We start from the raw sequence: 24,517 nt of genomic DNA on the forward strand, positions 1-24,517 counted from the left end.
CTCATGATGCCATTCCCTTAAGTCAGGTAGTTTGTAGTCTAAATTTGTAAATCAAATATGAAGACTTTGAATCCATGGTATTTTGACATGCATAAATTGGAAATTCTAAGAAATAAAGAGGCAAAACAACTATCCAACAATCCTTTTTTATAGCATATAGTATAATTTCATTAGTTCACTTCACATGGTTATGTTAATGAAATATTTTTACTCAGCTATTCCCAATATAAATTACTAATTAACTAAATGAGGTGTAAGTTCAGATGCAACAACTTTGTCTTTGTCCATAATTAGTGGAAAGTGAATATAAGCAACGGCTATATATGTGGAAGGACTCCCAATTATAACAATGTGTTTGTTACCTTCAATTAACTAAATTTTGTTGAAATTTTCTTATGTGCTAATTAATTATAAGACTCATTACATAAGTAACTAAAATATCTACTTTGAATTGGGTAGTCGAAATTCAGAGCAAATAAAGCTCAAAAACTATTGGGTCATATAAGACAAAAAAAGGCCCAATTTCTGGCGGATTATATTGTCTCTTTGATGTTTGCGTACATCATAAATTCATAACATCCTTTTCTCAACTCCTATAATAGATTAATAGGTAAAAAAGAGAAAAAATGAAGCAAATTTAGTGAATACACGTATTTCTATTGGATATAATATATTAATATTAATAAAATAAATAACAGGGTAAAGAGCAGAGACACGAGCTCATGCTGCATAATGATATTGTTTCGGGAATACCGTCTTAAATAATTAATTCTGTGCTTTTGTCCCTTTCATTAATATTAATACGTCCAACATTATTGTAATTAGCAACAAATAATTAACAGTCACATTCTTGATCAGTGTAGTTTTCAGGAAAAAAATGTTGGATGTCCGTACTCGAAAACAACAACCAACACGTGGATTTCCCATATGAGAACTGATTAATCCACTCTGGCCCTTTGGTTAATTAGCCCTATTAGGAAATGTTACATGGCTCTGTCTTTATTTCTTGCTCGGTTGTCAAAACAATCCATTTCCTCGGCTCATGCCTTTTTAAATCTAGGTCTGGTCTCCACTACAGGTGCCCACGGTTCTGGAACCGGCGGTTACAGTTTGGAACCGCCGGTTGGTTCCAGTTTTGGAAATTGCCGAACCGGAACCGAACCGCTTGGGTGTTTCGCGGTTAGTTTCGGGTTTGATTCCGAACCGACGGTTTTTTAAGGTTTTTCACGGTTCCGGCTTGGTTTCACGGTTTTTCGGCGGTTTTTAGTGGTTCCGGTTCAAAAATTTTCGAACATGAACTGAACCACGGTTCTAAAATTGACGGTTTCGGTTCGGGTAAATTCTCACGGTTCCGATTGGTACCATAACCGCCGGAACTGTAAACTTTGGGCACCTCTAGTCTCTCTCCACAACAGCCAAAGACACTACTCTTTTCGTTTTTTTCACATAGCTGAGTCAGTTTTCGTTTCAGAAAGTTCTTTCATAATTATGTCGTTTGTTCAACTGTGTCAATATCGTTGATACATTGTTTAAGTTTTAAGAAAAATACTCCCTCCGTCTGCGAATATGAGTCCCATTTTTCTATTTTAGTCTGTCCGCGAATAGCAGTCCCGGTTCACTTTTACCATAAATGGTAATAGGGTCTCACCTTCCACTAACTCATAACACTCACATTTCATTTAAAACTAAGAGCATCTCCAATGCTATTAGGTCAGCCATAGGCTAGCCACTCTCTCTTCCTGCCACGTCAGCAGCACTTAAAATCCACCTGTCACATCAGATTTAGGTCTGCCATAGGCCAGCCGCAATAAAAATAATTCAAAATATACTACATTTACGGAATTAAAATTACGATTAAATTACCGAATTAAATTTAGGAGACATATACGGGAAAATTCATTAATTTTATTTAAATTAAAAAAAGTACATTAACTAAAAATCAAAAAAATTACATAATAAAAAAAATCCAGGCTTCCACACACGAGCCACCGCCCCACTCTAATCCTCACTAATTTATTAAAAAAATACATAAAAAAATGTTAGTATGCCTTGAATCCGTTATAGTTTGCCGCTAGCCGAACGGGGTCCGGGGGCGCGGAGAGGCCCCCGGCCCGACGGTATGACATGTTTCTGTTTTAGGTCTTAATTTTGTATTGGGCTAGTTGTTGTTTTCAATCGCTAGATGTTGCTCTTGTACAGAAATTTAGAGATAGAGAAAATCGCGTTTATATAGTTTTTCAAAAAATTTAAAAAAAGAATTAAAAAAAAAATTAAAAAATAGCGCTGGCCGATCGGGCCGCCACAATGGCGGCCAGCGCATCGGCCAGTCACACGCGATCGGCTAGCCCACGCCGGTTTTTTCGCCGATTTGGCGCTAGCCTGCTCCAATGGTTCGGCTAGCCGACCGGCTAGCCACGTCAATCAGCTAGTCGGTCGCTAGCCTACCATTGGAGATGCTCTAATATATACAAGTGGAACCCCTATTCCACTAACGTTTTTACACCCACTTTTCTTAACATTTCTTAAAACTTGTGACGCACATGAATGAGACTCCTAATGGCGAACGGAGGGAGTATATATTAATCTATGAAATAATTTAGTCCACCAAATAACATAAAAATCAGTACTACTACTATTACTATTAGTTTAACCTTTCAAACAACCATCTTTGTATCCCTTTCACCTTTTTCGACAATAAAAAGAATTAGTAGTAGTACAAAATTAACATAGAGGTACACTAGCTAGCTTGGTGTTCATGGCCACTCTGTCACAGTCTCTACACGCACGCGTGCTCTACTTTGTTTAAACCAATCCCCCTCTCTTCTTCTCTATATATATATCCTCACTCCCCATCAACTACAGTCACATCTCTCCCATTATTTCTACCCAACATCCAAGCCGTGCCATTTGGCTTTTCTCCCTCCAAACACTCCTCACCCCCCCCCCTCAAAAAAAAAAAATTTTTTTAACATCATAATCATATTGAAACAGATAACAATCAAATGGCCGCAGGCGAGCGACACCACCGCCGCAAAACCCCCTCCTTCTCCTCCTCCCTCCTCGACGCCATCTACCACTCCATCGACGATCCCCAATCCCCCTCCCCCCTCCGCCGCAACCCCTCCTCCCACGTCGACGACGAGATCCAAAGCCTTCGCCGCGCCATCATGGTCGAAAAATGGATGCAACACCACACCACCGCCACAAAATCAAGGCATTTCCCCACCAATTCATCCGATTCCAATTCCAATTCCATCTTCACCTCATCCGAAACCGACTCCTCCTCCGCCACCCCAAAAAAACCGGACCGGTCCAACCGGTTCAACCGGACCAAATCGACCAAAAAACCGAACCAGCCGGTCTCACCCGGCGCCCGGATCGCCAATTTCCTCAACTCCATCTTCACCTCCAGAAATGCGAAAAAAGATCATCATCATCATCATCATCAATCGGTGAGGAAATCGAGATCGATGAAGGACGCAATCGCATCATCGTCGTCGTCATCATCCATGTCGAGATCGTGCCTGATGGCAGCGAACCGGAATGCGAGTAAGTCGAAACGGTCGGTCCGGTTCAACCCGGTTCTCGACAGCGGGGGCGTGGGGAGCCGGTTTATTAAAAAGAATATGGAGAGCATTTTAGTGTATGAAAATGAGCGGAGATACTCCGACGCGAGCTCCGATCTTTTCGAGCTCGAAAACATCGGAGCTTACGACGAAGAATTGCCGGTGTACGGAACCACGGATGTTAAGATCAATCGCGCCATTGCTAGTGGCTTCGTTGTGTAGTATTGTATCAATGGAAATTTCAAATTTTCAAGTGTATTTTAGCATGCTTTTTATGAGGTGTTTGTAAGTAAATTTCTTAATTTTCAACAAATTTTGACTTTACATGTCAAATTTGCACGCTAATTGTTTAGAGTATTGATTTAATTTGATTTCATTTTAGCCAAATTAACGTTATGTTGGTTTCAGAATAATAACAAATCAAGTATAGTATGAATTTTATATGTATATAATTAGTATACAAAATCTAAATTTATCAAAATTTTAGAGATTTAAATATGAATAGCCCATTTATTTTTCTCAAAGTTAGATTGACTATGACTGAAACGATTGAACTTCACATCACTCTTTAACGATCAAATATATCTCTATCCATATGTGAATAAATAAATATCTCATCTATTACGTAAGTACTTCACGTTTCACTAACCCCTTCATTTAGATTTTATTATAAAACGAAGACATATATTCAACTAATTTCTTCGACATAGTCCTTTTTTGTATATTTCTCAAAATTTGAGTCGGGTCAAAGTAAGACAATTAATTGCGTACTGAGAAAATATATCGTAGTCGTTTTCAGTAGGAGAGCTATGATCATAGAGGAAAACATAAAGAGATTGTGAAAGGAGAAGGTGAATGTGAAAATTGCAATGATGGAAGAGGAGTCTCTTGTATCTTTGAAATGAAGATAAAATGATTTGCTTTTGAGGGATGTGAGAAGTGTGGGCTTAGATTTCAAAGGTGTATCATCATCTAATACATGTGTGTCTACAGTAATTAATATTATTGATTTTATATAGTTTATGAGCTTGGATTGCAATTGTATATTTGTACTTTCGGACAAGTTGAAAAAGGTTACATCTTTTGAGGGAGAGCAAAAGTCATTCTAGTAAAGTGAAATTGCATGATGTTGTCTACTATAAATTATTTTGAACTAAGGTATTTTCAAAGAAACACACATGTATGAAACATAAAGTGATCGAGGGAGTTTAAGCATTCGAGGAAGAATATTTATGCATGTGTACATGACAAGGACTCGTTGTGAGTTCTATTTTTGTTATTCTATGGAATTTATAAATTTACTGAATTTGATGTACAATTTATTAAATTCAAAAAACATACTAGATTTATTTTAACTTTGAATCTTGAAATTGCCGGTTTTTGTTTGGTTTTGTTTTAAAAATTCAGCATGTTATATAGTGAATTTATTAATTTTATATGTATGGTGCAGTAATAAGTTGACATGTGGACTCGCAATAAAAAGATGAGATATAAAATCATACGGGGTGGTTATATTGCTAACTTTGTTAATTTATCAACGCAGTGTATTAAAAATATCAACGCGATAGCATTATGATACAGTAATAAAAAAAGGGACTCACGAAAAGATAATTGTTGCATATCTTCAAAGAGTCAAATTAGGTGATGAACCAAATATTGACATATACAGATATACTTATGTTTATATTTGGTGCTCTGACATGAGAAAATAATGCAATCTCCCATATTCCACCCTTCTCCTCATGAGCCTAACATAAATAAGTAAACAATTTCATCTCAAGATATAACATATACATTAAAATCAAAGAGAAATGCCATATTCATCCACTTGAAATCCAACACAATCGTAGCATCGCTAATAATTGCCAATAAAAGTGAACAAAAATTAAAAATTAGTGATGGGGTTAGATTTGATTAATTATTTACACCCAATTTTAACAAGGAAATATGATGGAATTTTGTATGTTTGAGATATGTTTGTTAGTGAGCAACAGAGGAAATAAAATTTTGATTGATAACAGAATATAGTTAGTGGCATTGACAGAGGCCCCATTTGGAATCTCACAAGTCAAAATATGTCACATGCAATCCCACTTTCCTTTTTGCACTCACAAAAAGCTCAAGATTTTTCAACTATTCTTTGCAAACTTTTCAAACTTATATAGCATAATTTTAGCTTAAAATTGTACTATCAAATATTTATCACACTACATATTTTGAATTTAAAACAATTTTTAGTATGTACAGATATCCTAAATAAACACGCATTCTTGTACAATAGCTTGCAAATCACACATGACAGACTAAACACATTTGAAAAATAAGTATGTCAGACTCCAATCTATATAGATGTTAGTGAAATTAATATTCATTACATGTGAATTCTTGAAATGTGGTATAACAATTGAAGCTCCAACAATGGTTGTATCACCCTTGTATTTCTAGTAAATTTTTTGTTAACAATTTTTTTCCTAATTTTTTCCCATTTGGCTTATTAATTGACTTCTGTTTCCATTGTAATCCACCACTTTCACAGTTGCATCAACGAAAAGTATGGCTATTTTCAATATATTTTGTCAAATTTGTCAATGATAGATGATAACGTTTTTGTCTGGTGAGTGTGGGAATCTAACTAACCTATTATCACCTTAATTATTGGTTAATCTTCGTTTAAAAAAGTATTAAAGTGAACAGGAAAAAAAAGAAAACAATTACAAGTCAAATCGTGAGTTTAAAGAAATAGAAATAATTGTCTGGTTTTGTAATAGATAGGGTTTCTAGCTTAGGAATCATATCTTATGGTATGATCACGTTGTCTAGTTAGGCAAGTAAAAACTAAAAAGTATGTTTAAATGTGATTTACTAATTGTATAATCTTCCTCCACCCCAAAAAAATGATTATCTTTTCCATTTTAATTTATTCATCAAAATCAGTTTATTTTTATTTTAGGATATTTTTTACAACACATTAGTGATATATAGTTATATGTACTATTATCATTTTATTTACCGCTCATGCACTGATCTAGAATTGACAATTAATAAACAAATACTATTATTATTAATATAAGTCTCACTTTTAACAATAACTATTTCAACAACCTTTTTCCATATGTTTCCAACTTTATTAATTGTAAATTAAAACTTGCATGTGTCATCTACAAGAGTTAATAGAGTATATGACATAATTATTTATCTTGCTAAGTACTCCATTCGTCCCGAATAAGAGTTACTACTAATTTTCATTTTGGTTCATCCTCAATTAAGAGTAGTACTTCATTTTTACCATAAATGGTAAGTAAGTCCTACATTCCACTGACTCATTTCACTCATATTTTATTATAAAACTAATATAAAAAAGTGGATTTCACGTTCCACTAACTTTTTCAACCAACTTTTCTTTACATTTCTTAAAATCTGTCTCCGGTCAAAGTGTTACTCCTAATGGGGGACGGAGGGAGTAGACTCCACATGAATTATTAGTTTTTTTTTAAAAAAGCTAAAATTATCAAAAGATTGGTTTTTTGAGAAAATTCAAGGAATAATTTTGCGTTTTGTGTATGATACATGATTATTCATACAAGTCCTTGCATCATGTCCCATTAAAAAAAAGTAAAGGAGTTGTACGCCTTTTACATTTGTTTTGGGGTAATTACTTTTTACATTTAATAGTACTATAAAATAGAATTACTTATGTGAATGTGTTAGATAGAGTTGTCGGCAGATTAAAGGGACCAAACCTATTATTCATCTTGTCAGCTATGTGTTATCAATGTGTTGGACAAAGCCAATATTTAAATTTGTACTCATTTATTAAGTCAAAATTCAACCACAAATGCACTACAGCTAATTCCTGTGTAATTCACTATTTTTGCTTTTGAAACTATTGTGAGATTACTAATTTCTAGTATGAGATTGACACCTTTAAAACAAAACTATTGCAAGATTACTCATCTCTTGTAGATGAGATTAACCCCTTTAAAACATGGGCTGTTCATTTATTTTTTATTTTTTTATATATGAGAAAAACTTATATCAAATAAAGAAAGTAAATATATTTATACTACAATTCACCACCATTACATGCTAATAGTCACATAAAATTCAGCACAATCGCTCAAACTGTAACGCCCCACTTTTTCAAACCCTAATTTTCGGGTTATAAAATTTTTGCATTAAATGCCTTAAATGCTATGATATGTGAATTATTTGAGGATTGATTAATTGCATAGTGTCTATGTGACCTAATTGCATATGTGGATATTAATTGAGTTGAATAGTCAACTTGTTGAAATGTTGACGTGGCTATTGAATAGTCAAAGATGTGGAAAAATGACGTCGCCGTTGAAAGGTCAATACGATGAGAAAATGATTTGGAAGTGGAGAATTGATTGAATTGAAAAAAAAGTGAATATTTGAGGTGGAGAAATATAATTGTGGGGAAATTATTATTTATTTTCCTAAGGGATGAGTGAGAAAAATAATAGGAATATTATTTTAAAGGCATGTGAATTTTTGGCCCTCTCATTATTGGAGAAGAAATATTGTTATTATTCTTGGATTTAATTATTTGTTTGGGATAATTATCCAAATTAAATCCAAAGTCCAAATACTCTAATTCCTACATGGAATTTTCGAAATATACACCTTGATTTTTCCTTGAGATGTTCGAAAATCTCAAATATTGGGAGGGAGATATTATTTATTATTTTATTGATCCCTTATTTATTCTATTCCATGAATAAATATAAATATGCTAAAATATCCTAGCATATCTTGCCATATCCTAATTAAATTAGGATTTGAATATAAATCCCTTTTGAAGATTGGAAAATCACGCCACTTCTCCTATTTAATTGAGGAGTATTTTATTTTATTCTTGCTCCGTGATATATTATTCTGCTCCGTGAAATATTCAAATTAAATCATAGGCTATTAAAATAGCCTACAAATTCGAATTCCTCCTCTCTCTCAACGGCTTAACGCCACTTCTTCAACCACTTCTCATCAAATCTCTACCATATCTTCCAAATAATTATTTATTTAATTATTTGGATATTATTATTTGGAACTCTATAAATAGGAGAAGAAAACCCTAACCCTAGAGATCATAACCGGCGCCTCCCACTCCCAAAGTTTCGAAAACTACTTCTCTCCCCCACTCTCTCCATATTTTCTTCAAGTTTCTTCAAGATTTCTTCATCAATTGAGAAGAATTCAAGTCAAATTCAAGAGTTTATTGAAGAATCAAGTCTAGTTCATCGTTTCTACCGTTCGTTTTTGTGAAAAAGGTACTTTAATTATTGATCTCTTCTTCTTCTACCGATTAATCGGTGATTCTTGAATCCACATGCATCTAGAACGAGTGAAAGGGGTTTTTAATCGGTGAATTTTGGGAATACAAGGATGTGTGTGATATTGTGTGTGTATATGCGATCGTGTGTGTGTGTGTGCACGCCTCGATCGGCATGCACATGTGTTGTGTTCGTGTGCATGTGTTGTGTGTGTAGAACACTCATATGTGATACGAATTATTGGTGATTTTGGAATGATTATGTGAATGAAAATAGTATGTTAATCATACTTTGATTTTGATATTATGATTTTGAAAATAATCGATGGGAAAAAGGGAAAAATGAGAGATCATGCATGATTTAAAATCCATGTTTGAAACTGATTGGTGATACGCCTAATTTAAAGGTGATACTACGCGCTCTCAGCGTGATAAACGAGGAGAAGAGAAATCTATCGAGCTAAACCTACGAGGTGGGCTTTCTTTTAAAATAAGGACATTGTCCTAAAATGATATTGATGAGAATGAAAGATGTGTTATCATGCCTTGATTTGTTTTGTCGTGCCTATCCCTCGTGGCTATGCCACTATTGTTATAATCGAATTCGGATCCTTGTAGAGCCGCAAACTCTACTTGGGTTAGTGTACACCAATGTTAGACCGAGAGTCAACGTACGGGTTGGCCGGTCTAGTGACCTGGATTGCGGCCGCATTCCTTGTCATGTAGAATGAGGATATGGTAAACGTCTATGAGAAAAATGGTTGCGCGACCGTGATATTTGAGAAAGAAAGATATTTTGATGCCTCGGGTCTTTCTAAAGTTAAAACCCCGATGGACATCTGGAAATGGCATGATAACTACTATATTTTTGATAAAACTGTTTTCGGCAATGAGCCCATTGAGTATGAATTATCGTACTCAGCCCTGCATGTGTTTTCCTTATGTGCAGGTTGAGTGGTGACGAGCGGCGGCGGTGTTGAGCGGGAAAAATAATAAAGAAGAAATGTTGGTACTTAAAGTGTCGTTGTGTCTTCATACATAGCCTCACTTCTTTCTTGGTCGCTTCCGCTATATTTTTATGAAAACTGATGATCTCTTGTTGAGATAAATACTTTTACATTCGTGGGTATGTTTTGGATGGTGAAATGTTAGAAACAAGTATTTTGGGAAATGTTTGAGGATATTTTGAGAAAATATTGATAGGTTTTGTTCGATGATCTTTTATGAAAGTTCTTTTGCTAAGGCATTTTTTTTACCTCTACTTAATTGTTCTTTAAATGCTCTGGTCAAAACCTCTTTTAAAATGAAACCCTAGTCTTGGATCTTTGTTGCATTTATGTCTACCTAGTTAACGAACGCCGCATTTATTATACCCTAAATGGGCGGGTCGTTACAGTTGGTATCAGAGCCTCAGTTCTTTCCGCTCTGGACCCAAGAGTCTTATAGAAATAAAATTTGAAAGTTGTATAAATTGATTAATGGATAATCGTCGAAGACTCAACACCGCAACTCGTCTCCGCTCAACCACGAAGAAAGAGGTAACAAGTATCTCTTGAATATTGATATGAATTATGAATTATATGAAAGTTGAAGCAAATGGGAGATTGTTGATATATTTGGAAAATCATGATGATTATGCTTGCATGAGAAATTGCAAAATGTGATTATGCAAAATAAATGTTGCTATGAAATTGAGTATATGATGAGATTGTTATGAGTTGAACAATAAAACTCTATGAAAATTCTACGTGATTGTGATTTGCTTGATATGTGATGAACGACATCTATGAGAATGAAATTGAGCACGCTACTATACTTAGTTGTAAGACGTGTCGCGAATGAAAATTTTGTGTGTTAATATCGAACTTGGAGATACCAAACGCCGAATACGAGGCGAGCGATATATGGGAACGAATTGCGAAACGTTGAAACGCGAGAATATATATATATACACCTTTTTGGCACGGAAAGGAAATTCCGTTATTTCTTGATATGATATTATCTCCACACTTTCGTCGTTCGACGCATACACATATATATATATATATCCATCGTACTCTCAGCATCAGTTTGAAATCCTATACACTATTGATATTTCTTCGATCCTTGTTCTGATGCTGAGATTTCTTTTGTAGATGCCTAATCATTACTACGCACCGATGCGCGATCGCTATGCTAAGAATAAGGTTTTCCCCGTTGAAACCTACCAAGAGTTCGAGTGGGACGGCAAGTCCTTTCTCCTAACCTACGTCACCGAGTTCTACGACCGGTGGATGGATGCGTACGCGTATGGAGGGGTTACCCATCACGTGGGGATCTCTAGACTGATCCACACTCTGCCGAGTCCTTGGAGCGAATGGACTGCCCAAGCTGCATTGCCATATACATGGTTTAGTCCGCCGGAATACAAGCCGCGAGGCGATATAATCGGGTTGATTGGGGTGCTACTCCCTGCCATGGCACTTGCTAGGGATGGACCGCCGCTTAGTCCCCCGGCGCACAAGTATCCGCCAGGCCAAGCTCGCCGATGGAGGTATCGACGCGATAAGGAGCCGCACGTGGACCGTGTCCCTAATAGGCCAAGGCTTAAGGCTAATGTGGCTCACCCTTTGGTTATCCACGGGAACGTGGGAGATATGCGTGCGATCACCCCGCCACCGCCGGATGTTGGTGAATATGGCGAGAATGAGGGACCGGACGAGGAAGGACCTGCTTTGGAGATGGATGAGGACGATGATCCCGAGGAAGACATGAACGACATCGATTAGGATTGATGGTCGTGGGATATTTATTTTGGCTTTCCCCCATGTTTTTGGATTGATTGTTGATTTTTGCTACCTTACAATTTTTGCTACTCTTTGATTCTGCTGCATCGATACTAAGTCCTCTATGAGGCAACGTTTTTTATATGCCATGGGGAGATATTATTTTTGATTCAATGGATTGCCTTTCGTACATGGTACAAATTATCTATAACTATATTATCATGCCTATTATCGTACCAACACTTTTGAATACCTTATGATGCCCGGTACTTGCCACTTGAAATTTGTACAACTGTCTCATAAATGCCATTACCTTGATGATATGAAACATTGAACTTTTGATTGACCTTGACGCAACCAATTTTTGTAGTCATGATTGACACTACTTTTTGGAATCCGTCTACGTGACGAGTATTTGATATCGTATGCTTGGCCATATACTCTAAAACAATTGACCCATGAACCCTGTTATTCAACTATGCCACGTGAAAATTGTTAGAATCATGGAAATATTTCGTATGTTGATAAATCAGAATGCCGCCAAGACGCCGAAACCGTCAACCGACGCCTCCACCTTCGAGTGAGGAAAGTGTGACGCAGTCGATTCCGGCACCACCGCCTCCCCCACCCCCGGTTAATAGGGATGTAGTGAAGCTGTTCTTGGAACAGAAACCACCCGTGTTCGATGGACTTGGAGAACCGGCCAAAGCCGAATCTTGGATCCGCGCGATAGAGCGTATCTTCGCAATCTTAGGATGCAATGATAGGGAACGGATGAGTTGCGTTACTCATCAACTAACCGAGGCAGCCGATTTTTGGTGGGATACAAGAGTAAAGACTTTGACACAAGGCCAAGTGGAAGCAATGACGTGGAACGATTTCAAGACCGAGCTGTACAACAAGTATGTGCCGAAAAGCTATCGGAAAGCGAAGGCCTCCGAGTTCAACAATCTGACGCAAGGACGCATGACGGTGACTGAGTATGATCGAGCGCTCAACAGCATGACCCGATACGCCCCCGAACAAGTTGACACAGACGAAAAGCTGTCGGACAAGTTCCGTGAGGGACTAAGGTCCGAAATAAAGATGTCGTTGGCTAGTCGAGGAAGACTCACCTACGCCAAAGCTTTGGCACTCGCGTTGGATATTGAGGCAGCAATGCCTAAGGAGAAAGCTAAGGAGACCGCTACCTCATCGTTACCCCCACCACACTACTCAAGGGAGAAACGGAAGTGGGATGAACATCGAAGTTCACACGATGGAAAGCGACACCAGTCGAGTCAGCATCGATCCCAGCACGGAGGAGGACAGCTTACGTCTAGCCAGAGAGGAGACTACCGACCTAGGGCACCACAATGTAATGTGTGCTCTAAGTATCATTTCGGAGAATGCCGATATCAGAACGTGATCAAGTGCTACACCTGCGGAGGGAACGGTCATTTCTCTAGGGAGTGTCCGAATAACAAGAGATGATCGGGATCGAGGCAGAACGATCAGGGATCCCGTCAGCCAGCAAGGGCACCGCAAAATGAATCTGGTGGAAATCGCGATTCATCATCGCGACAATCGCAACCTCAACGCCCCAGACTTCCTCCCCAAGCTAGAGCGTTCGCGTTGGAGCAGAAGAAGCCCAAGAAAGAGCAAGATGAACGCGAAAAAGGGAACTTGACAGGTATGGGAGAAATTCTCAACACCCCTGTTGTTGTGTTGTTTGACACGGGTGCGTCGCACTCGTTTATATCTGAACTATGTGTGCATACTTTGAGCTTGCCTACTAGCGAATCTGAACGTAGAATGATGGTGTCCTCACCAGTAGGAGGAATGATAGAAATACATAGAACGTGCTCGAACGTAGAAATTGCTATGGGAGAACTTAAGATAGTTGCTCATGACTTGCGAGTCATAAAGTTGGAGGATATCGATATAATCTTGGGAATGGATTGGTTGGCAACGAACTTTGCGACGATTCGTTGTAAAGAGAGACAGATATCTCTACAAGCTCCGGGAAGAGAACCCACCGTATACCATGGAATCGCGATGAACCGACGAACCGCTATCATATCCGCGCTACAGGCGACTGCAATGATAAGAAAAGGGCGAACTGCCTATCTTGTCTACCTCCATGGAGAAGAGAAGAACGAGGAGAGAATGGAAGATGTTGCTGTTGTGAACGAATTTCCAGACGTTTTTCCAGAAGTGTTACCTGGACCACCGCCAGATCGGCAATTGGAGTTCACGATTGATCTCGAACCAGGAGCTGCACCCGTATCCAAGGCACCCTATAGAATGGCGCCAAAAGAGTTGGAGGAGTTAAAGATACAACTCCAGGAGCTTATGGATTTAGGTTTCATTAGACCTAGTGTTTCGTCATGGGGCGCACCAGTACTTTTCGTGAAGAAGAAGGACGGATCAATGAGGATGTGCATCGATTATAGGGAGCTAAACAAGTTGACTCTTAAGAACAAGTATCCGTTGCCAAGGATAGATGACTTGTTTGATCAACTTCGAGGAGCAGGAGTCTTTTCAAAGATGGACTTGAGGTCCGGATATCACCAACTACGAGTTCGAAGAGAGGATATACCGAAGACTGCGTTTCGTACGAGATATGGACACTACGAGTTTGTGGTGATGCCATTTGGCCTAACGAATGCCCCAGCAGTATTCATGGACTTGATGAATCGGATATTTCATCCGTATTTGGATAAATTCGTTTTAGTCTTCATCGATGACGTGCTAGTCTATTCAAAGAACGAGAAGGAGCACGAGGAGCATCTACGGATCGCTTTAGAGACCTTGAGAAACGAGAAGCTATACGCCAAATTTAGCAAATGTGAATTTTGGCTTAAAGAAGTGAACTTTCTAGGACACATTGTGTCGGCAGAAGGAATCCGAGTGGACCCCGCCAAGGTTGAGGCAGTACAAAAATGGAAGTCGCCTTCTACACCAAACGAAATTCGGAGTTTCCTAGGGTTGGCAGGATACTACCGAAGATTCATTGAGGGATTCTCCAAGATAGCGAGACCAATGACGCAACAACTCAAGAAAGGAGTCAAAGTGAATTGGACCCAGAGTGTGAAGCAAGCTTTCAACTCTTAAAGGAAAAATTGACAACTGCGCCAGTGTTAGCTGTGCCCGAGTCAGGAGTGAATTACGTAGTCTATACCGACGCTTCAAAGGTTGGATTAGGATGCGTGTTGATGCAAAATAATAAAGTGATCGCCTACGCGTCGCGACAACTAAGACCACACGAGTTGAACTATCCAACACACGATTTGGAGTTAGCAGCAGTGGTACATGCCCTAAAGATTTGGAGGCATCATCTCTACGGAGTGAGATGTGAAATCTTTACGGACCACAAGAGCTTAAAGTATTTCTTCGAACAGAGAGACTTGAATATGCGACAACGAAGATGGCTCGAACTAGTGAAGGATTATGATTGTGGTATCAACTACCACCCCGGCAAAGCAAATGTAGTGGCAGATGCTTTGAGCCGCAGAGATCATTCGCAAATAGCTACTTTCCTAACGGAAGAAGAGAGCTTGATACGAGAGTTTAGCAAAATGCGATTAGAAGTGATAAGAGCACCCGAAACAGTGGAAGGACGAATTGCCACTTTGGTGGTTAAACCAGATCTGAAGACGAGAATTGTTGCAGCGCAACGAATGGATGCGGAACTCGAGGAAATCCGAGTTGAAGTGAGAACAGGCGAATCCGGAAAATTTAGTGAGGAGTCCGACAACGCCCTCACTTTTGAAGGAAGGTTGTGCGTGCCAAACAACGAGGAACTCAAGAACGAGATTATGAGTGAAGCTCATGAAACTCCATATACTGCTCACCCTGGAAGCACAAAGATGTACCAAGACTTGAAAAAGTCATTTTGGTGGAATGGCATGAAGCGAGATATCGCAGCATTTGTGGAACGTTGCTTAGCCTGCCAACAGGTGAAAGCACTACATCAACGACCGCATGGAAAATTACAACCGCTGGAGATACCCGAGTGGAAATGGGAGCATATCGCCATGGATTTTGTGACGGCTTTGCCAAAGACCCTAAGTGGGAATACCGCAATTTGGGTGATTATAGATCGACTCACCAAGAGTGCGCATTTCATACCGATTCCGGTAACTCATGGATCGAGCAAGTTGGCTCGTATCTACATAAAGGAGATTGTGCGATTGCACGGAATTCCAAAGACAATTACATCCGATCGTGACCCGAAGTTCACATCAAAATTTTGGATTAGTCTACAGCGCGAGTTGGGAACGCAACTGAATTTCAGCACGGCATTTCACCCGCAATCTGATGGGCAATCCGAGAGGACGATTCAAACTCTCGAGGATATGTTAAGAGCCGTAATACTCGACCGCGGTGGAAGTTGGGAGACCGTACTACCGCTAATCGAATTTGCGTACAATAACAGCTTCCAAGCAACAATCAACATGGCGCCTTATGAAGCCTTATATGGAAGAAAATGTAGATCGCCGCTCTACTGGGATGAAGTTGGCGAGCGAAGGGTGCTAGGACCCGATGCAGTCGAAGAAATGATTGAAGTCGTTCGACAAATTCGTGCGAGGATAAAAGAAGCTCAGGACAGACAAAAGTCATACGCTGACGTCCGACGAACTGACTTACAATTCCAAATTGGTGATAAAGTCTTTCTTAAGGTGTCCCCATCGAAAGGGATAACACGTTTTGGTGTTAAAGGAAAGTTGAAACCACGTTTTATTGGGCCTTACGAGATTCTAGAAGGAATAGGACCCGTAGCCTATCGATTGGCCTTACCGCCAAGTCTTGCAAATGTGCACAACGTCTTTCACGTATCGCAGTTGCGAAAATATGTGTTTGATCCAAAGCATGTGATTCACTACGAAGAAGTCGCGTTGAATTCCGACTTGAGCTATGAAGAGAGACCCCAAATGATCTTGGACCGGAAGGTTCAGAATTTGAGAAATAAATCCATTGCTAGCGTGAAAGTGCTCTGGAGGAACCACGATTATGAAGAAGCCACGTGGGAGTTTGAGGACAAGATGAAGGAACTGTACCCGGAACTGTTTCCATGAGGTACCAAAATTTCGGGACGAAATTTCTTTTAAGGGTGGTGGAATGTAACGCCCCACTTTTTCAAACCCTAATTTTCGGGTTATAAAATTTTTGCATTAAATGCCTTAAATGCTATGATATGTGAATTATTTGAGGATTGATTAATTGCATAGTGTCTATGTGACCTAATTGCATATGTGGATATTAATTGAGTTGAATAGTCAACTTGTTGAAATGTTGACGTGGCTATTGAATAGTCAAAGATGTGGAAAAATGACGTCGCCGTTGAAAGGTCAATACGATGAGAAAATGATGTGGAAGTGGAGAATTGATTGAATTGAAAAAAAAGTGAATATTTGAGGTGGAGAAATATAATTGTGGGGAAATTATTATTTATTTTCCTAAGGGATGAGTGAGAAAAATAATAGGAATATTATTTTAAAGGCATGTGAATTTTTGGCCCTCTCATTATTGGAGAAGAAATATTGTTATTATTCTTGGATTTAATTATTTGTTTGGGATAATTATCCAAATTAAATCCAAAGTCCAAATACTCTAATTCCTACATGGAATTTTCGAAATATACACCTTGATTTTTCCTTGAGATTTTCGAAAATCTCAAATATTGGGAGGGAGATATTATTTATTATTTTATTGATCCCTTATTTATTCTATTCCATGAATAAATATAAATATGCTAAAATATCCTAGCATATCTTGCCATATCCTAATTAAATTAGGATTTGAATATAAATCCCTTTTGAAGATTGGAAAATCACGCCACTTCTCCTATTTAATTGAGGAGTATTTTATTTTATTCTTGCTCCGTGATATATTATTCTGCTCCGTGAAATATTCAAATTAAATCATAGGCTATTAAAATAGCCTACAAATTCGAATTCCTCCTCTCTCTCAACGGCTTAACGCCACTTCTTCAACCACTTCTCATCAAATCTCTACCATATCTTCCAAATAATTATTTATTTAATTATTTGGATATTATTATTTGGAACTCTATAAATAGGAGAAGAAAACCCTAACCCTAGAGATCATAACCGGCGCCTCCCACTCCCAAAGTTTCGAAAACTACTTCTCTCCCCCACTCTATCCATATTTTCTTCAAGTTTCTTCAAGATTTCTTCATCAATTGAGAAGAATTCAAGTCAAATTCAAGAGTTTATTGAAGAATCAAGTCTAGTTCATCGTTTCTACCGTTCGTTTTTGTGAAAAAGGTACTTTAATTATTGATCTCTTCTTCTTCTACCGATTAATCGGTGATTCTTGAATCCACATGCATCTAGAACGAGTGAAAGGGGTTTTTAATCGGTGAATTTTGGGAATACAAGGATGTGTGTGATATTGTGTGTGTATATGCGATCGTGTGTGTGTGTGTGCACGCCTCGATCGGCATGCACATGTGTTGTGTTCGTGTGCATGTGTTGTGTGTGTAGAACACTCATATGTGATACGAATTATTGGTGATTTTGGAATGATTATGTGAATGAAAATAGTATGTTAATCATACTTTGATTTTGATATTATGATTTTGAAAATAATCGATGGGAAAAAGGGAAAAATGAGAGATCATGCATGATTTAAAATCCATGTTTGAAACTGATTGGTGATACGCCTAATTTAAAGGTGATACTACGCGCTCTCAGCGTGATAAACGAGGAGAAGAGAAATCTATCGAGCTAAACCTACGAGGTGGGCTTTCTTTTAAAATAAGGACATTGTCCTAAAATGATATTGATGAGAATGAAAGATGTGTTATCATGCCTTGATTTGTTTTGTCGTGCCTATCCCTCGTGGCTATGCCACTATTGTTATAATCGAATTCGGATCCTTGTAGAGCCGCAAACTCTACTTGGGTTAGTGTACACCAATGTTAGACCGAGAGTCAGCGTACGGGTTGGCCGGTCTAGTGACCTGGATTGCGGCCGCATTCCTTGTCATGTAGAATGAGGATATGGTAAACGTCTATGAGAAAAATGGTTGCGCGACCGTGATATTTGAGAAAGAAAGATATTTTGATGCCTCGGGTCTTTCTAAAGTTAAAACCCCGATGGACATCTGGAAATGGCATGATAACTACTATATTTTTGATAAAACTGTTTTCGGCAATGAGCCCATTGAGTATGAATTATCGTACTCAGCCCTGCATGTGTTTTCCTTATGTGCAGGTTGAGTGGTGACGAGCGGCGGCGGTGTTGAGCGGGAAAAATAATAAAGAAGAAATGTTGGTACTTAAAGTGTCGTTGTGTCTTCATACATAGCCTCACTTCTTTCTTGGTCGCTTCCGCTATATTTTTATGAAAACTGATGATCTCTTGTTGAGATAAATACTTTTACATTCGTGGGTATGTTTTGGATGGTGAAATGTTAGAAACAAGTATTTTGGGAAATGTTTGAGGATATTTTGAGAAAATATTGATAGGTTTTGTTCGATGATCTTTTATGAAAGTTCTTTTGCTAAGGCATTTTTTTTACCTCTACTTAATTGTTCTTTAAATGCTCTGGTCAAAACCTCTTTTAAAATGAAACCCTAGTCTTGGATCTTTGTTGCATTTATGTCTACCTAGTTAACGAACGCCGCATTTATTATACCCTAAATGGGCGGGTCGTTACAGTTGGTATCAGAGCCTCAGTTCTTTCCGCTCTGGACCCAAGAGTCTTATAGAAATAAAATTTGAAAGTTGTATAAATTGATTAATGGATAATCGTCGAAGACTCAACACCGCAACTCGTCTCCGCTCAACCACGAAGAAAGAGGTAACAAGTATCTCTTGAATATTGATATGAATTATGAATTATATGAAAGTTGAAGCAAATGGGAGATTGTTGATATATTTGGAAAATCATGATGATTATGCTTGCATGAGAAATTGCAAAATGTGATTATGCAAAATAAATGTTGCTATGAAATTGAGTATATGATGAGATTGTTATGAGTTGAACAATAAAACTCTATGAAAATTCTACGTGATTGTGATTTGCTTGATATGTGATGAACGACATCTATGAGAATGAAATTGAGCACGCTACTATACTTAGTTGTAAGACGTGTCGCGAATGAAAATTTTGTGTGTTAATATCGAACTTGGAGATACCAAACGCCGAATACGAGGCGAGCGATATATGGGAACGAATTGCGAAACGTTGAAACGCGAGAATATATATATATACACCTTTTTGGCACGGAAAGGAAATTCCGTTATTTCTTGATATGATATTATCTCCACACTTTCGTCGTTCGACGCATACACATATATATATATATATCCATCGTACTCTCAGCATCAGTTTGAAATCCTATACACTATTGATATTTCTTCGATCCTTGTTCTGATGCTGAGATTTCTTTTGTAGATGCCTAATCATTACTACGCACCGATGCGCGATCGCTATGCTAAGAATAAGGTTTTCCCCGTTGAAACCTACCAAGAGTTCGAGTGGGACGGCAAGTCCTTTCTCCTAACCTACGTCACCGAGTTCTACGACCGGTGGATGGATGCGTACGCGTATGGAGGGGTTACCCATCACGTGGGGATCTCTAGACTGATCCACACTCTGCCGAGTCCTTGGAGCGAATGGACTGCCCAAGCTGCATTGCCATATACATGGTTTAGTCCGCCGGAATACAAGCCGCGAGGCGATATAATCGGGTTGATTGGGGTGCTACTCCCTGCCATGGCACTTGCTAGGGATGGACCGCCGCTTAGTCCCCCGGCGCACAAGTATCCGCCAGGCCAAGCTCGCCGATGGAGGTATCGACGCGATAAGGAGCCGCACGTGGACCGTGTCCCTAATAGGCCAAGGCTTAAGGCTAATGTGGCTCACCCTTTGGTTATCCACGGGAACGTGGGAGATATGCGTGCGATCACCCCGCCACCGCCGGATGTTGGTGAATATGGCGAGAATGAGGGACCGGACGAGGAAGGACCTGCTTTGGAGATGGATGAGGACGATGATCCCGAGGAAGACATGAACGACATCGATTAGGATTGATGGTCGTGGGATATTTATTTTGGCTTTCCCCCATGTTTTTGGATTGATTGTTGATTTTTGCTACCTTACAATTTTTGCTACTCTTTGATTCTGCTGCATCGATACTAAGTCCTCTATGAGGCAACGTTTTTTATATGCCATGGGGAGATATTATTTTTGATTCAATGGATTGCCTTTCGTACATGGTACAAATTATCTATAACTATATTATCATGCCTATTATCGTACCAACACTTTTGAATACCTTATGATGCCCGGTACTTGCCACTTGAAATTTGTACAACTGTCTCATAAATGCCATTACCTTGATGATATGAAACATTGAACTTTTGATTGACCTTGACGCAACCAATTTTTGTAGTCATGATTGACACTACTTTTTGGAATCCGTCTACGTGACGAGTATTTGATATCGTATGCTTGGCCATATACTCTAAAACAATTGACCCATGAACCCTGTTATTCAACTATGCCACGTGAAAATTGTTAGAATCATGGAAATATTTCGTATGTTGATAAATCAGAATGCCGCCAAGACGCCGAAACCGTCAACCGACGCCTCCACCTTCGAGTGAGGAAAGTGTGACGCAGTCGATTCCGGCACCACCGCCTCCCCCACCCCCGGTTAATAGGGATGTAGTGAAGCTGTTCTTGGAACAGAAACCACCCGTGTTCGATGGACTTGGAGAACCGGCCAAAGCCGAATCTTGGATCCGCGCGATAGAGCGTATCTTCGCAATCTTAGGATGCAATGATAGGGAACGGATGAGTTGCGTTACTCATCAACTAACCGAGGCAGCCGATTTTTGGTGGGATACAAGAGTAAAGACTTTGACACAAGGCCAAGTGGAAGCAATGACGTGGAACGATTTCAAGACCGAGCTGTACAACAAGTATGTGCCGAAAAGCTATCGGAAAGCGAAGGCCTCCGAGTTCAACAATCTGACGCAAGGACGCATGACGGTGACTGAGTATGATCGAGCGCTCAACAGCATGACCCGATACGCCCCCGAACAAGTTGACACAGACGAAAAGCTGTCGGACAAGTTCCGTGAGGGACTAAGGTCCGAAATAAAGATGTCGTTGGCTAGTCGAGGAAGACTCACCTACGCCAAAGCTTTGGCACTCGCGTTGGATATTGAGGCAGCAATGCCTAAGGAGAAAGCTAAGGAGACCGCTACCTCATCGTTACCCCCACCACACTACTCAAGGGAGAAACGGAAGTGGGATGAACATCGAAGTTCACACGATGGAAAGCGACACCAGTCGAGTCAGCATCGATCCCAGCACGGAGGAGGACAGCTTACGTCTAGCCAGAGAGGAGACTACCGACCTAGGGCACCACAATGTAATGTGTGCTCTAAGTATCATTTCGGAGAATGCCGATATCAGAACGTGATCAAGTGCTACACCTGCGGAGGGAACGGTCATTTCTCTAGGGAGTGTCCGAATAACAAGAGATGATCGGGATCGAGGCAGAACGATCAGGGATCCCGTCAGCCAGCAAGGGCACCGCAAAATGAATCTGGTGGAAATCGCGATTCATCATCGCGACAATCGCAACCTCAACGCCCCAGACTTCCTCCCCAAGCTAGAGCGTTCGCGTTGGAGCAGAAGAAGCCCAAGAAAGAGCAAGATGAACGCGAAAAAGGGAACTTGACAGGTATGGGAGAAATTCTCAACACCCCTGTTGTTGTGTTGTTTGACACGGGTGCGTCGCACTCGTTTATATCTGAACTATGTGTGCATACTTTGAGCTTGCCTACTAGCGAATCTGAACGTAGAATGATGGTGTCCTCACCAGTAGGAGGAATGATAGAAATACATAGAACGTGCTCGAACGTAGAAATTGCTATGGGAGAACTTAAGATAGTTGCTCATGACTTGCGAGTCATAAAGTTGGAGGATATCGATATAATCTTGGGAATGGATTGGTTGGCAACGAACTTTGCGACGATTCGTTGTAAAGAGAGACAGATATCTCTACAAGCTCCGGGAAGAGAACCCACCGTATACCATGGAATCGCGATGAACCGACGAACCGCTATCATATCCGCGCTACAGGCGACTGCAATGATAAGAAAAGGGCGAACTGCCTATCTTGTCTACCTCCATGGAGAAGAGAAGAACGAGGAGAGAATGGAAGATGTTGCTGTTGTGAACGAATTTCCAGACGTTTTTCCAGAAGTGTTACCTGGACCACCGCCAGATCGGCAATTGGAGTTCACGATTGATCTCGAACCAGGAGCTGCACCCGTATCCAAGGCACCCTATAGAATGGCGCCAAAAGAGTTGGAGGAGTTAAAGATACAACTCCAGGAGCTTATGGATTTAGGTTTCATTAGACCTAGTGTTTCGTCATGGGGCGCACCAGTACTTTTCGTGAAGAAGAAGGACGGATCAATGAGGATGTGCATCGATTATAGGGAGCTAAACAAGTTGACTCTTAAGAACAAGTATCCGTTGCCAAGGATAGATGACTTGTTTGATCAACTTCGAGGAGCAGGAGTCTTTTCAAAGATGGACTTGAGGTCCGGATATCACCAACTACGAGTTCGAAGAGAGGATATACCGAAGACTGCGTTTCGTACGAGATATGGACACTACGAGTTTGTGGTGATGCCATTTGGCCTAACGAATGCCCCAGCAGTATTCATGGACTTGATGAATCGGATATTTCATCCGTATTTGGATAAATTCGTTTTAGTCTTCATCGATGACGTGCTAGTCTATTCAAAGAACGAGAAGGAGCACGAGGAGCATCTACGGATCGCTTTAGAGACCTTGAGAAACGAGAAGCTATACGCCAAATTTAGCAAATGTGAATTTTGGCTTAAAGAAGTGAACTTTCTAGGACACATTGTGTCGGCAGAAGGAATCCGAGTGGACCCCGCCAAGGTTGAGGCAGTACAAAAATGGAAGTCGCCTTCTACACCAAACGAAATTCGGAGTTTCCTAGGGTTGGCAGGATACTACCGAAGATTCATTGAGGGATTCTCCAAGATAGCGAGACCAATGACGCAACAACTCAAGAAAGGAGTCAAAGTGAATTGGACCCAGAGTGTGAAGCAAGCTTTCAACTCTTAAAGGAAAAATTGACAACTGCGCCAGTGTTAGCTGTGCCCGAGTCAGGAGTGAATTACGTAGTCTATACCGACGCTTCAAAGGTTGGATTAGGATGCGTGTTGATGCAAAATAATAAAGTGATCGCCTACGCGTCGCGACAACTAAGACCACACGAGTTGAACTATCCAACACACGATTTGGAGTTAGCAGCAGTGGTACATGCCCTAAAGATTTGGAGGCATCATCTCTACGGAGTGAGATGTGAAATCTTTACGGACCACAAGAGCTTAAAGTATTTCTTCGAACAGAGAGACTTGAATATGCGACAACGAAGATGGCTCGAACTAGTGAAGGATTATGATTGTGGTATCAACTACCACCCCGGCAAAGCAAATGTAGTGGCAGATGCTTTGAGCCGCAGAGATCATTCGCAAATAGCTACTTTCCTAACGGAAGAAGAGAGCTTGATACGAGAGTTTAGCAAAATGCGATTAGAAGTGATAAGAGCACCCGAAACAGTGGAAGGACGAATTGCCACTTTGGTGGTTAAACCAGATCTGAAGACGAGAATTGTTGCAGCGCAACGAATGGATGCGGAACTCGAGGAAATCCGAGTTGAAGTGAGAACAGGCGAATCCGGAAAATTTAGTGAGGAGTCCGACAACGCCCTCACTTTTGAAGGAAGGTTGTGCGTGCCAAACAACGAGGAACTCAAGAACGAGATTATGAGTGAAGCTCATGAAACTCCATATACTGCTCACCCTGGAAGCACAAAGATG

General features: G+C 39.9%; 1 protein-coding gene across 1 annotated transcript; it reads left to right on the forward strand.

Moving 5' to 3' along the window:
• Window positions 1–2,884: 2,884 nt before the first annotated feature.
• On the forward strand, window positions 2,885–3,913 carry LOC125197310 (protein BIG GRAIN 1-like A). The gene has a single exon (XM_048096042.2). It carries the CDS (start codon window positions 3,003–3,005, stop codon window positions 3,786–3,788), a length of 786 nt encoding a protein of 261 aa, XP_047951999.2. The 5' UTR covers window positions 2,885–3,002; the 3' UTR covers window positions 3,789–3,913.
• The last annotated feature ends 20,604 nt before the right edge of the window (window positions 3,914–24,517 follow it).

The sequence above is a fragment of the Salvia hispanica genome, chromosome 4, assembly GCF_029641045.1.
Source record: "Salvia hispanica isolate PSC_SH4W2 chromosome 4, Shi_PSC_v1, whole genome shotgun sequence".
Taxonomy (NCBI): Eukaryota; Viridiplantae; Streptophyta; class Magnoliopsida; order Lamiales; family Lamiaceae; genus Salvia; species Salvia hispanica.

What these genes read in the sequence shown, in the direction of transcription:
- LOC125197310 (XM_048096042.2), top strand. Translation starts at nt 3,003, where the DNA reads ATGGCCGCAGGCGAGCGACACCACCGCCGCAAAACCCCCTCCTTCTCC.